Source organism: Mus caroli, chromosome 4, assembly GCF_900094665.2.
Source record: "Mus caroli chromosome 4, CAROLI_EIJ_v1.1, whole genome shotgun sequence".
NCBI classification, from domain to species: domain Eukaryota; kingdom Metazoa; phylum Chordata; class Mammalia; order Rodentia; family Muridae; genus Mus; species Mus caroli.
In genome coordinates, this window is record NC_034573.1 from 116,999,860 (window position 1) to 117,014,474 (window position 14,615).

The window sequence follows — 14,615 nt, forward strand, 5'->3', positions numbered from 1 at the left end:
AGGGCTGCGTTAATCAGCCGTTCTGTGCTTTGTGGTCTAATAGTGTAGATTTACAGACACGTCTGAGCGACTCTTGTGCTCAGTCGGTTACTGCCCACTCCTTCCTCGGGTTCCATCCCCTCCTCTCTGGGGAGCGACTTGAGCGCTAGATCCGTTTGAAAATGAACATCTCAGCTTGAAGTTTCTGTGTGTTCCCCGGTAGAACACACTGGAACCCCACATCCCATACAAATCAGCTTTCATGTTCTGCTCCCACTGCGTCCCGCTTCCAGGCTGCCTTCCCGAGAAACATCAGCATCAGGTTTTCCTTCGTCTGCGTTTATAAACAATGCTGACCTCTTTGGCTGTTGGCTTTACGCAGGAAATCTCCATCCAGTTCCCCGTGGAGCATAGGTCTGGGGTCTCTCCTCTCTCCCTCCCTTCCAGCCTTCAGCATATGTCTGGCTTGATCCTCCTGTGGTTCACTTGGCTTCGAAATCCACTCACTGCTCAGGTTTCAACTCTGCTCTGTGTTTCTGGAGCCCGAAGCTGTCTCCCATTTTCCAGCCTGGCATGGGAGCAGAAACGCTGTTTCTGATTTTATTCTATCCAGGTCTTCTAGGTGTTTGGCTGTGGATGGGTGCTTCCTCTATTCCCTATCCTGTATTGATCAGTCATTTCCATGAGGCTGATAGCAGCCAAGCCAGGGAGAAGTGGACCAAGTGGAGCAGTTGGAAGGCAAGGGGAAGCTGGGCTGACAGGGAATGTGGTAAGGTCTTGGTGGTAAGCGTGGGGGAGGGGAGATGCTGAAAAACTGAGCCTAGGGGACAGGTGACCACACTGGGAATTTAGAGGGAGTGGCAGGTGGGGACAGGGCAAACCTGGCCCATCTCTCTGGCCAGCCTTCTTTGCTTGTCTGCAGAAGGCATCCTTTCTTATTACACCGGCACAGCTCTTGCCATCCCTTCTGCCCTGGTACTTTAAATTCTGACTCACCACACACCACGCCCCAACTGTTACCTAGGGGTGAGCCGTGGAGTCCAGTGAACCCACTGTCCATTGTACTAATTTTTAAATCTCATTAGGGGCTTCTACCCTGCCTTTGATCATTCAGTTCTCAGATTTAAAAAAAAAAACACAAAACTTTTATATTTATAATAAGCCTTTAATCAGCACTAGAGCTGGGCAGATACCTACCCTCTGTGCTATTCTGTCTACTTCCCTGCCAATAATCCCAGGATCTGACTTGCCATAGTCTGTCTGGGCCTCTCTTAGTCACACTGGTAAGCCCTCATGGCTGATTCTCGTGATCGTTTACCTCTTGGTGTCTTCTCTTCTCTCCACCTTCCTCTGTTTCCATTCATGGTTCTCCTCAGACCCCCAGCCTGGGGTCCGAAACCCCGACTACCTCTCTAGAGCCCAGCTCTAAGCTGATGGCATCTTTATTCAACCAATAGTTTTAAATTAAGGAGCAAGGTCACCTAGAGTCACTTGGTGTGAGGATTCTCTTCTCTCTGTGGGCAACCAGACCTTGGGGGTCAGTCTTTACCATGACAATACATAGAAACAGACCAAACCTCAACAACTGCCACCCATTTTTCTGCTCGCTAGCCTGTACTTTGGTTTTAAAAACGGCAGGGCATCATCAGCGAGAGGGCTGCCTGCTATCAAATCTCACAGCCCGAACCTAGTCCCTGGAACCCATGATGGAAGGAGAGGACCAACTCCTGCAAGCTCTCTCATGATCTCCATATTTGTGCTGTGGCACACACCCATGCACAGAGCGAACAAACTCATAAATGTAAACCCGGTGCCTGTCAGCGTGCTCTGAGTTAGCTGCTTGGGTGGAGTTCGGGTGTACTGCCCCTTCTTTCTGAGGCTTGTCTGTGGATGCTTTCAGATGCCCATCATCAGTGAGACTGAACTCTCCAGCCCCATTGCCTCTACTCCTCATCCCTGCTTACCTGCTTACTGGGTCCTTGTTACACTTGTCAAGTACTGTGTAGGTACCAGGCTACTGAGATGAACAGAGCGAGACTGACCCCCACCCCTGCCCCCACCCTTTGAGGCTTAGCCTCGGAGTCATCTGAAACTCTCACAGAAAACAGAATTAGCTTTTCCTATTGCCCCTGTTTTCCCAGCCCCAGCCCCCTGGACTAAAAAAAAAAAGTACAGCATATGCAGAAAAGCCTTCCTCAGACCCACGGGACCAAAGAAAAGGTGATCTTGTTGTTGTTTTTGATGTTTAGAAATATGGTGTCATGAGCAAAGGCAGGTGGATCTCTTCTAATTTAAGACTGGTATAGCATTGTACCTTGCCTGTATTAGCCACCCCACCCCACCCCCGTTACACTCTTTTGTCCTTCATCCTGGTCCCTTTTCTTTTTCTAAACTGTCTCCATTCTGATTTTGTGTCATATGTATCCATGTGTGTATGTATATATTTAAATCATGTTCCATATATGAGAGAATGTGGGATTTCATCTTTTTCTTTTTCTCTGGTTCACTGAGACAGGGTTTCTCTGTAGCTCTAGTTGTCCTGGAATTCACTTTGTAGAATAGGCTGGCCTCAAACTCACAGAGATCTGCCTACATCTACCTGTACTTGGGACTAAAGGTGTGTGCCACCATAGCTGCCCAGCTTGGGATATTTGTCTTTTATGTCAATTATTCTTTCTTATTCCCTTGTCTTTCTTTCTTTAAATCCCTCCCCTGCCTCTCCCCTACATAGTTTCCCTTCTACCCCCTTGTCTCAGTCTCTCTGTCTCTGTCTCTCTCTGCTTCTGTCTCTCTGTGTCTGTCTGTCTCTCTCTCTCTGTGTCACACACACACACACACACACACACACACACACACACACACACAAATCTAGATTCTGCATCTGAAAAGACCAGGGCTATTTTGCGAGTCTGATTTATTTGGCTTAACATGATGATGTCCCTCTCCTGTAAATGTCACAATTTCACTCTTCTTCATGACTGTCCAGAGAGGTTCTTAACTGACCCTGTGATGTCTAAGTCTGTCTTGCTGCATCCTGCCTTGAAGTCTTGGCTGCTCTCTCAGAGACGAGCTACTTCTCCAGAGACTGGTGCGCTGACATGTCCCCATTCCCCCTCTCCTGCCCACTCCTCTCCCACCCCCGACTTCCTGCTGCCAAACACTCCTGGCAAAACCCTTGCCAGTTTGTGGGTACTGAATGTTCCCTGAATACTATGTCTCTTGGGGTAATCCAATTTCTGCCCAGAGAGCCACAGAAGGGACAACTCCCTGAAGTAGCCATGATAACGATTTCCAGGCTTCAGTTCCACATGAGTGGAAAATGACAGCAGAAGCCAGTTCCTACCTGGTGCTTACAGCTGCTGAAGACCACAGCCATGACTATCAAGTCCAAACCCAAATGGGGATGTAAGTTCTGCATTTCAAGTCCTTGAAAAATCGTACTATTTCTAGGATTAGGTTTGGGCATGAATTATAGAAAATCGCATGAAAGACAGCGACTTCCATAAGGCGGAAGTTGCTCGCTTAGGTATCCAAAGGATTCGTCGGTGTTCCACAGGGTCAGAGCCCAGGCTGTTTCTGGCATGTTCCTTTCTCCACATGGTAGCTCATGTTCTAAAATAGTCCCTTAAGGTCTAGTCATCGAGTCTACATTATAGTCATTAAGGAGAAGGAAGGCAACAACAACAAAAAAGGTTATAATAACCTCCCCCCTACCCCCGCACATTGTGTGTGTGTGTGTGTGTGTGTGTGTGTGTGTGTGTGTAGGTTAGAGGACGGCTTGTGAGTTGGTTCTCTCCTTCCACTGCATGAGGCTCAGAGACGGAACTCCTACGGTTGGGCGTGGTGCAGGTTCCTTTACCCACCGAGCGATCCTGCCGCCCTTTACCCTACTTTTAACCACACTTTCCTTATTATGGCCTTGTGCACGTTAGGCAAAGTTCTCTCTCACTGAACTACATGCCCAGCCCAACACTTTGTTTCGAAGAACACTTTCTAGAAGTTGGACATAATAGTTCTGCTTACATCCCATGGGCTAGAACTTTGCCGCACCATGTAAGTGATGAGGGAGATTGGGAAATGAATTGTTTTCCCAAGTGGCCACCTGTCCAGCTTAAAATCATGGGATCCTGTTACTGAGGCAGAGAGGGAGAATAGATGTTGGGGATAATTAGTACTCCCCACACCCTAGCAGCCAACCAACCCATCAGCCACCCAGCCAACATTGATGTTTGAGGAACTGCTCTATTTAGTGAGAGAGACGGATATGCAAATAACGGACTCGGGTGCCATGTGACAGGGAGGATAAAGGAGGTTTTGTTCCGAGTGCTGCGGGAGAACAGATGGAAATGATCAACAGCAATCAGAATAATTAATGACTACAATGCCCGAGCTGGGGCCCACAGCGCTACGCTGGGCTATTGTGTTCCGCAGGCTCCTTTTCTCCGCTGCAGCGAGAGCCACAAACTTCCCTGCATCTCCACAATAGCTCGCACAATGGCGGGCCAGGTGCTGGCCCTTCTTCCCATCCATTATCTCCCAGCACCCTAGAGCTGCTACTGCTGTCAATCTCACTTAAAAGATGACAGGCTCCAGCCATCCAGCTGGCTTTGGAGCCGGGCAGTCTGGCTCTAGAGCACCCAGATTTAACCCCTCCAGCTGACACCCCCAGCCTCAAAAGCTCACTCTCCTTCCTCTTCTGACCCCCCCAAATGCCCAGCAGGTAGCTTCCTCACACACTTCATTGTGATGACCGCAGCCATCTTCCAGGACTTGTGTCCACATCCACACTAGCGCCTACCTTGCTTGTACCTCTTCTCTCTTCTTAGCCATCAGCCCTGCCTCCATGGTCAGGCAACTGATTGCTGCTCTCTTCCTAAGTATAGGGTGGCCTGGGGTGGGGTGCAGTGACCTGAGGTGGCCTCTGCATGGATTGGGTCACTGTCCCATCTCAGGAAATCACTTTGCCTGTTAAGGGTAGCTTTTCTCATCTGTGAGTAGGGATGGTGCTGACACCCTGATGTTTGGCCTGATTGCAAATTCTCTCCCACTGAACTACTGATTAATTTAGATACTAAGTGCTCAGAAAATGTTAATTGTTATCCTCCCCAACTTGGACTGTTTCTCTTCTCTGAGTCATTCAATTTATCTTTATCCATTGTGTTTGTTCCCCATCCCTGCTATGATAGGTGATGATAAAATTATATATATAATGCAATGTAATATATAATATAACTTATATCTACAATGCCTATAATATCTATCTATGACTATATCTATATATCCTACATTTCTGGGGCTCAGAAGTTGTTCCTAGATTTACCTGGGCTAACATCAAAGTGTTAGCAATACAATGTCCCTTCTAGAGGATCAAAAAAGAAGCCATTTTGATGCTTTTTACTGTTTATTCTCCTCTTTATTTTTGTGATGTTGGAGACTGAACCCCGAGCTTCACATGTGTGCATGTGAGGCAAGAAGTCTTCCCCTGAGCTGTATACCAGACCTCCATTTATCTCCTTCCTGCGGTTTTCTTTCTCCATCTTCTTCCTGCCCTTCCTCTCATATTTAAGATGACCCATGTGATTAATCTGCACCCATCTGGCACATTTCTCTCCTCTCGTTGCTGTTATAATGTATCTATTAAAGCAACTCAAGGAAGGAAGCTTTCTCTGTGATTAGGGGACATGGTCCTTTAAGGCAGGGAAGGCAGACAGCAGGGGCCTGAGGCGGCTGGCCACACTGCATCCACAGTCAGGAAGCCAAGAGACGAATGCCCAAAATAACAAGATGCCTAACCAGCTTTCAGTTTGCTTAGGGTGGCTCCATCCTCCCTCAGTGAAACACCTCTAAAAGTGGCCTCACTGGCGTGCCCAGGGGTATGCGTCCTGAGTGAGTCTCAAACCCAGACAGTTGACTCTTATCATCAAATCCGGATAATCTAAGATACTCATCTCATCTCAGGAGCCTGAACCTGGGCAAGTCCACAAAGTCCCCTTTGCCATGGAAGGTAGTCTACTTATCAGGGATTAAGAAAGGGACCTCTTGGGGCTGGAGAGGTGGCTCAGTGGTTAAGAGCACTGGCTGTTCTTCCAGAGGACCCAGGTTCAATTCCCAGCACCCATGTGGAAGCTCAAAACTGTCTGTAACTCCAGGGGTTCCAATATCCCCACATAGACCTACATGCAGGCAAAACACCGATGCACATAAGATGAAGGGGGAGACAAACCTTGTTGGGCACCGTTATCTCTGATCTCCCCCAGGTTTCAAACCCCTTCCCTCCAGGATGTCTACAGAGAGCCCCACAAAGCAAGCTCTCCTCCTTCGATGGACATCCCTCTTACTCCAGCCAGTTTCTCAGAGACAATCTTCGATGAGCTTGTTTTATAATTAGTTTCCCCTACCTCCTGGCAGCCGATGCAGCCCACACTGGCTCCCACATCCCACTGAACCTGCTCTGGCTGTGGCCAGCAGAGCCTTGGCTCACCTTCGTTTCCGATCAGCTGCTACCCTTGCTGGATGCTTCGGGAGGCCTTCCTCCCCCCTGTCTGCCTTTACATACTCCTCCTGGCTTAGTGGGGTTTTTGTTGTTGTTGTTTTGTTTTGTTTTTCCTGAAATTACATTTATCTATATGTAGGTATGCACACACATATGCACATGCACGTGAACCTATGTACCACAGAATGCCAGAGGACGACTTGAAGGAGTTGATTCTCTTCTTACACTCTGTGGGACCTGGGGGCTTGAACTCAGGTTCTATGGCTTGGCAGCAAGCACTTTCACCTACTGAGCCATCTCAGTTTCTCCTGACTCCGCTCCCTCCCCATCCTCTCTGGGTCATTCTTGCTATGTATTGTACTGTGTTCACCTACCTGTGAAGTGTCCAGGTGTCTTTGGGGTTTTAGATGCAATGTTCTCTTATTATGATCCGGTCCCACACTAATGCCTAGTTCTCAAGGATGGCTGGCTCCTGCCTGTCCTGTGCACTTTTAGCTGGGGATGATATCTGAGGGCCATGCTTCACTGAGCACAGTAGCTTCTCAGCTCCCTCAGCCTACCTTGGGGTATATGGGTTGAGATGGTTTCCTGAGGAGGGGGGCTAGTGTATTTGGTGTTTCTGTCCTAGATAGTGTGGAGTCCGATGAGTGGAATCCTTTCAGGACTTCCCAGAGGTCAGATGAAGGCGTCAGACCAGTGGAGCCCAAGAGCACAGTGTGTTTAATGGGAAATGACCTTCCAGAGGCAACTTCAAGGAGGAAAACTTTACTTTGGGTTGGAGTTTCAGAGAGTGCAGGCTGTCACTGAGGACAGGCATGATGACAGGAGTCTGTGGCTTGTTCCTTTATTGCAGATCAGGGAGCGGAGAGCCCAGGCCTGTATCAGAAATAGAACAGATAGTCCTCAAGGCCACCGTGCAGTGGCCCATTTCTGCCACTTATGTCCCAAGTCTCAGAGCTTCCACCACCTCCCAAACATTGTCCACAGTTGGGGACCAATTGTTTGTACACAAGAGCCTATGGGGTTGTTTAGGACTCAAAAGTCTTATAGCAGGAGCCAGCCAGTGGTGGCGCACACCTTTAATCCCAGCACTCGGGAGGCAGAAGCAGGTGGATCTCTGAGGCCAGTCTGGTCTACAGAGTGAATTCCAGGACAGTCAGAGCTACACAGAGAAACCTTGTCTCAAAAAAACAAACAAAAAAAACCCCAAAACAAAAAAAACAAACAACAACAAAAACAAAAACCCAAACCAGGGCTGGAGAGATGGCTCAGTGGTTAAGAGCACTGACTGCTCTTCCAGAGGCCTTGAGTTCAGTTTCCAGCAACCACATGGTGGCTCACAACTATCTGTAATGGGTTCTGATGCCCTCTTCTGGTGTGTCTGAAGACAGCTACAGTGTACTTATATATATATATATATATATATATATATATATATATATATATATATATATATATATATATATATATATATATATATATATACATATATATAAAATAAATAAATCTTAAAAAGCAAAACCAAACGAAACCAAACGATCATCCAAACAAAACTTACAGCAGGGAAACACGTTGGGATGGTACCTCTTCAGAAATGTAGTTGTTGGGAAAACATATCGTGACCCCCAGTGTTGGCAAATGCTGGCGCTTAGAAGGAACTAGAGGACCAACTGGAGTTCAAAAGCACAAGTATTCCTAGGGAACCAAGGTGCGTCCTGAGAGTATAGTTTGACATGCCTGGCTGCCACCAGAAAGAGAGACTAATTAATCAAAATAGTGGGGTTGTTTTAAACGCAGGAAGACTGCTGAGGGGCTGCAGAACTGACAAGTGATCTTGAGGGCAGTTAGGGGCTTGAACAGAGAATGTCAGGAAGCCAGAATGAAAAAGGCCATCTCAGGCAGGGGAACAGTGTACTCAGAGAAGTTGGTGGTCAGGATGTAATCTATTTAGGGGAGAGCAGAGAGGAGGCTGAAGATGTGGTGCATCCAGAGTCAGGTCAGGGCTAAGACCAAGTTTGAGCTTTCCCCTGCTGGTAGTGGGGAGGCATGGGGAACGGTTTTGAGCAAGAGGATGACCCAAAAGAACTTACCCTTAGGAATACTGGTCTGGGCAGGGATTGCTCAGCTCCAGGTTTTTAACATACACAAGTTATTTAGACAGGAAATACATTGGCAGCGATTGTCCTATTCCTACGGGACATTAAACCACATTCCTATGGTTTTATATGTGTGTATATGGTATTTGTTACATATGTATATTTATATATAGTACATTTAAAATCAGACTATTTGTTCTTTGAGATAGGGTCTCACTATACAGTCCTGGCTGTCCTGGAACTCACAGAGATCTGCCTGCTTCTGCCTCCTGAGTTGCTGGGGTTAAAGGTGTACACCACCACTGGGGGCTATTTGACTGTATTTTACATGCAACTTCATACATATTAGATGGCCTGCATGGAAAATTTCCCTAAGGCACAGTGACAAAGACAGCTTTAGAACTCAGGTGTGCTCCCTGGTCCCGAGTACCTCCTTCCCTTTCAATGTCCTGAATGAATGCTGAGGTATCTGATAGGAGGTAGCTGGGCCAGTAGTGAACATGAACGGTGCCCAGGGCAGATACCAAGGTGAAGGGCATATGGGAAGCAACGAAAATATGGGTTTTTTTCCCTCTCTCTGGGTGGGGGTGGGGACATAGGGCTCGTTGGAGACTGCACACGAGTGAGCGCGCATCTCTCTTTCCTGAGTCCTGCAGCATCCTTCTGGGTCTGGTTTCTATGGCAACAGGCTCCCAGCAGGCAGCCTGCCAGCTGGAAGGAAGCAGGCAGGCAGGCTTGGAGAGAAGGCCTGGGCCACAGGAGGAAGGTTGAAGTTGTAGGGGTTGGGGGGAGGCTGGGAGAGTCTCCTGGGAAACTGGACAGGCCCCTGGAGATGTCCCATAGGACCCTGGTCTCTTTTGACCATGAAGAGGTGGAGGTAGACAAAGACCCATGGACCTTTTCTTTGAGGTTCTCTAATTCCCAGACTATTTCAACTTCTGTTCCCCTTTGCCCTCCCCACCCCCCGACCTAACTCCCACTCCTTAAAGTCTTGTCTGGCCCCCACCTTCTGTTTCACAGGGGCTCATTGACTTCATTGCAGAAAAAGAGCCCCTACTCTGAACTCAGAGTGGGTAAAAATGAACAAGGCCAATTGACTTTCTGTTTTGCATAGAATTTGCATATAATTAACTTAAAGACAAGAAACGTTCAGGCCCCTGTGCCATTCCTGCCAACAACTTAATTCAGCTCCACTGCTTCTGGCAGACTGTCTGGCCAGGCTCTGGACTGAGCCATTGGGGTCCCCAGGGGTGAAGTCTCCTTCAGCGCTGTACACCCCCACCGTTCCAAGCTGCTCCCAGGCGGCTTCCTGGAGCTGGTGCAGCCCTGGGCCACATCCTGGCTCTGCCACTCTGAAGCTGGGTGGCCTGGGACCCTCTTTGAGTTCCATGTACTCATTATTCTGCAGGTCCAGGAAACACCATACAGCCAGGGCAAACCAGCCTAGACAGTGTTTCTAGAATACTCTATTGTAAGCTGGGTGTGGTGAGTCAGCACTTGTAATACCAGTACTCGGGAGGTTGAGGCCGGAGGATCACTGTGTGGGATCCATTGTGAGTTCCAGGTCAACCTGGGGGAACACAGGGAGACCTTGTCTCAAAACAGCAAAATTCCAAACAAAAGAAATAACAAAATGTTTCTGAATGGCTTGATCAAAAGCTACCAACACCAGGGCCCCAAAGCTGGCATCTGTAGGTCAGTGTCTGCTCTGCTTGGAGTATTCCAGCATCTCTTCTGGTCATAGGTACAGGCAGTTAAATATTTTGACTGCTACTGGCTGTTTAGTGTCAGTGCAAAAAGTAGGTATAGTGGGTACCTACCAGCTCCAAGGATTTAATTGATATCGTGTGTATGGATTGATGGCCACTGATTTGTAGGTTCCTCATCACAATAGCCTTCCTTCCATTTTTGGGGGGGAGAGGGCTTGGAGTTTGGGTTGAGGGTGGTGACCTGGGGGTGACTGGAGCAGGAGCAGAAACGACAGGCATCTCCCTCCACAGGCGGGCGAGGTTCAAGCGCTCCAACAGCGTGACAGCCGGTGTGCAGGCAGACCTGGAGCTGGAGGGCCTGGCTGGCCTGGCCACTGTGGCCACAGAAGACAAAGCCCTGCAGTTCGGACGCTCCTTCCAGAGGCACGCCTCTGAGCCCCAGCCCGGCCCTCGGGCCCCCACCTACTCAGTCTTCCGCACGGTCCACACGCAGGGCCAGTGGGCCTACCGCGAGGGCTACCCACTGCCGTATGAGCCGCCGGCCACCGATGGGTCGCCTGGCCCTACCCCTGTCCCAGCCCCCGGTCCCGGGTCCGGCCGCCGTGATTCCTGGATGGAACGGGGTTCACGTAGCCTCCCCGACTCAGGCCGCACGTCCCCCTGCCCACGGGATGGCGAGTGGTTCATCAAGATGCTGCGGGCAGAGGTGGAGAAACTGGAACACTGGTGCCAGCAGATGGAGCGTGAGGCGGAGGACTATGAGCTGCCCGAGGAGAGTGAGTCCGCTACCATCCACAGAGGGGAGAGGGGTGCTGGCATCCTGTGCTGGAGTGCGTGGGCGGGTGCGGGGTATCATGATGGTGGCCCTGGCTGCAATGCACCAGCAGGTCCCTCCCTTCATGCTTGGTCCTTCAGTGCCAGGACTTGAAGTTCTTACTGGGAACAGGACATCTTTAGAGGCCAAGGCTAGGACTTAGGATCATGACCAGGCCAAAGGCTAGATTTTCTAGTAGGCAGCTACCAGTCTAAGTCACTAACTCCATGGGGAACAATCTGTTCAGATCTGAACAAGTGTAGCAATCCAGTCTAAGCTTGACAGTGAGGCAGGGACCACACGACAGACATTCTGATTTGAGCTGTTAAGATGGGGCTCTCCCAGCGGGATGCTGGGATTCCTCAGCGAGTGAGGAATTCAGAGGAGGCAGTTCAAGCAAGAATGAGTCTGAGGAAGAAATGGGAGGGTTGGCATAGAAGATAGCCCTGTCACAAACGGTATACCCCTTCCCTATGAGTCCACTCTGAAGGGAGCCATAGGCTTCCCACAGAATCCCTAACCAGAGATGAATCAAAATTTTTAACAAACCAAGGAGGCATGCACTGATTAGTGACAGAATACGGTCAGTGACTGACCATCGAGCTGATGTTCTGGCCAGGGCTGGAGGGCTAGACGGGGAACACAGGTGGGAGGCCTTCCTCCTACAGAAGGAGCCGCACTTGGTAAATGCAGGCTGTGTAATGGAAGGAGCTTCACTGGGGATGAAAGTTCTTGGGGTGGCTGGAGAGGAGCTGTTGTCGAGGATAGGATAGGAACGGGGCTGGAGGAGATGAGCCAGTATACCAGTCAGGAAGTGAGCATCTCAACTTCCTGGGGAGTTAGGAAAGAGAGATCTCACCCCCGCCCCCAGCCCCTTGAGCCTCCTTCTGTTCTTTAGTCTTAGAGAAGATTCGCAGTGCCGTGGGCAGTACGCAACTTCTCCTGTCTCAGAAGGTCCAGCAGTTCTTCAGGCTGTGTCAGCAAAGCTTGGTGAGTGTCTGTGAGGGGAGAGTGAGGTGTGTGGATCTGACAGGTGACCCAGCGTGACTGAGAGATAGGACCAGGTCTGTGGACTTGGAAGGGTGGCTTATGTGTGGCCCAAAGAACCCCAAAAAAGTCAGATGTGACTTGTTGGAGTACAGAGCCTCGAGGTTGGGCCAGTTGTGCCCAGGCTGGAGAGACCCGGGCTTTCCTCGTCCCTGTTGCCCATTCCTCAACCCATTTCCCTTAGACTGAGCTTCCTAACAGTGAGACTGAGTATAGCGTTCCCTGAGCCTGCCTGGGGTCAGACCTCCCTGACTGGCTGCCCTCCCCCCTGTGTGTCCCACCACGGCAGGACCCCACTGCGTTCCCTGTGCCCACCTTCCAGGACCTGGCCGGTTTCTGGGACCTCCTGCAGCTCTCCATTGAGGATGTGACCCTCAAGTTCCTGGAGCTACAACAACTCAAGGCCAACAGCTGGAAACTCCTGGAGCCGAAGGTGTGCTTGTGGGGCCCGTCAGACCAGGAAGCCACACTCTGTAATGTCCTTCTCAGAAAGGGGTGTGTGGGTGTGGAGAAGTCACAGGGTAACAGACGCACGGGCAGCAGGAACAGCTTTAGATAAAACAGCCATACTCCTTGGCCATTGCCCTGTGCTTGATCCAGCTGTTCACACTGCTGCACACTGGCCACCTCTGGCCAGCTGCAATGTGGGGAGTAGAGCTAGATTTTCTAGGCGATGTTCAGCCTTCTACTGGCTAGACTTATGTCTGAGATGAGTGTCGCAGGTGAGACTGGGCCAGCCCCTGGAGCCCTTGACAATGCTCCCCACAACCCCTCAGCCGGCATGTAGGTGCTAGCTGAAAACGGCTTCACCAGGGGGCGCTCGAGCCCGTTATTCTTTGGAGACCGGTACAGGGGCTTTGACCAGCTTTGACCTTGTGCGCCTGCAAGCCTCCGCTCCCCAGCAATGTGGCCAATTCTAGGCGCTGTCCCATTGGGAGACTCACGAATTCCATCCCTTGGGGAACTTGCACGGGGTGGGGGTGGGGGACGGGGCGCAAGTAGGGATGCTGCGGTGGTCCCCGCGGCTCGGCTCAGCTCTGCGCTCTCCCGACAGGAGGAGAAGAAGGTCCCTCCGCCGATACCAAAGAAGCCCTCGCGGGGGCGGGGCGTGCCGGTGAAGGAGCGCTCCCTGGACTCGGTGGACCGGCAGCGGCAGGAAGCGCGCAAGCGGCTCCTGGCGGCCAAGCGCGCCGCCTCGTTCCGCCACAGTTCGGCTACCGAGAGCGCGGACAGCATCGAGATCTACATCCCCGAGGCCCAGACCAGGCTGTGACCCGCCCGGGCCGCCCAGTCCGACCCGGGCCCGCGGTTTTCTACCCGTACTGTACACCCAGCGTCGAGGTCACTGTGAACGCGGGCAGCTCCGTGCGCCCGCCCTGCCGGCACCGCACGCCCCGGCTCCTGCCCGCCGCGCTTTCGTGGGTTTTTTACCTTCCTGATCCCACGCAAAGGCGCCCGGGCTAGGCTGGGGGTCGTGCCTCTCCGCCCTGCGCCCCTCACTTGGAACTCCCATCTTCCTGGTCCGACGCTTTGACCCCCTCACCTTTTTCCCCCCATGGGCACCATCTCTGCCATTATTTTACCCCTCCACGGGCCAGGCCGGGCCGGGTCCCCCATCTGGGCTCTGCGTCCCCCCCACACCCCGCGGGGCTGGGCTTCGTGGGGATCAAGCTTCGTGGCTTTTTATGAAGAATCCCGAACCCCGCCTAGGAGCCCGCCCCACCTTCCCAGGGCTCCACCCTCAGCCCTCTGCCCACAGGGCCCAGGGACCACAGTGGCTGGACCAATCCAGGACCAGGGCGCCTGGGCCTCTCCCCTTTCCCACATCTGGGGAGGGGAGACAGGGGCTTTCCCTCACCACACCTGTGGCTGTTCCCACATCCCTTTGAGTATCCCAGGAAAAATAAAACCGCAGAACTGCACCGGAGCCAACTCTCTCCAGAAGAGGCCACCTGGGGGAGAGGGGGTGTCTGATAAGATGGGGGGTGTGGGAAAAGAAGAAAAAGGGCCAGGAGCTTGAGCATTCTTGGTTCGGGACCTCAGGGGTTGTCTGAGCCCTTTGGGAGAAGAGTTAGCTGGGAGAAAGGGGATCCCGGTCATCCCAATAAGGACTTGTGCCTTCTGAGAGGGGTCCTGCTGGTGTGTAAAGGAGAGGGAAGGGACCCATTCGCCCCTCATTCAAACCAGGTCCCTTTGCCTCCCAGCCTTGTCCCACGTTCAGTGCTCGGCCCACAGCACGTGTACAAATGAGCATAGGTGGGGTGGGAGGGTGGGTGGGGCCCTGGTTATTGTTAGAAATCACCGAATGCGCATTCGCTTTCCACAGAGGACAGGCAAGTGCTCTTCCTTGCTCCAGCCTAATCCAGTCAGCAGCTGCAAACTCCAGATTCGCACTGCCATTTTCTCTGATGCTTCCTGTGGGTGGACACTTCGCAGGAGTTATAAAGGACACAGCTTCACTGAGAAACTTAAAGGAG

The 14,615-nt window shown here is 51.3% G+C and overlaps 1 protein-coding gene across 6 annotated transcripts in view; it reads left to right on the plus strand.

Annotated features, from left to right (window-relative positions):
* Positions 1–14,065, plus strand: part of Dlgap3 (DLG associated protein 3) — a 68,439-nt gene extending 54,374 nt beyond the window's left edge. For 3 of the 6 annotated variants that reach the window (XM_029476795.1, XM_029476793.1, XM_029476794.1), the window contains exons 9-12: positions 10,569–11,053; positions 11,990–12,081; positions 12,428–12,571; positions 13,193–14,060. In XM_029476795.1, coding sequence (XP_029332655.1) covers positions 10,569–11,053; positions 11,990–12,081; positions 12,428–12,571; positions 13,193–13,411 — 940 coding nt within the window. In that variant the 3' untranslated portion in view covers positions 13,412–14,060. Of the gene's footprint in view, positions 1–10,568; positions 11,054–11,989; positions 12,082–12,427; positions 12,572–13,192 lie in introns of all 6 variants that reach the window. The other 3 variants (XM_021160075.2, XM_021160076.1, XM_029476796.1) reach the window with 2 other exon arrangements.
* Positions 14,066–14,615: the final 550 nt, after the last annotated feature.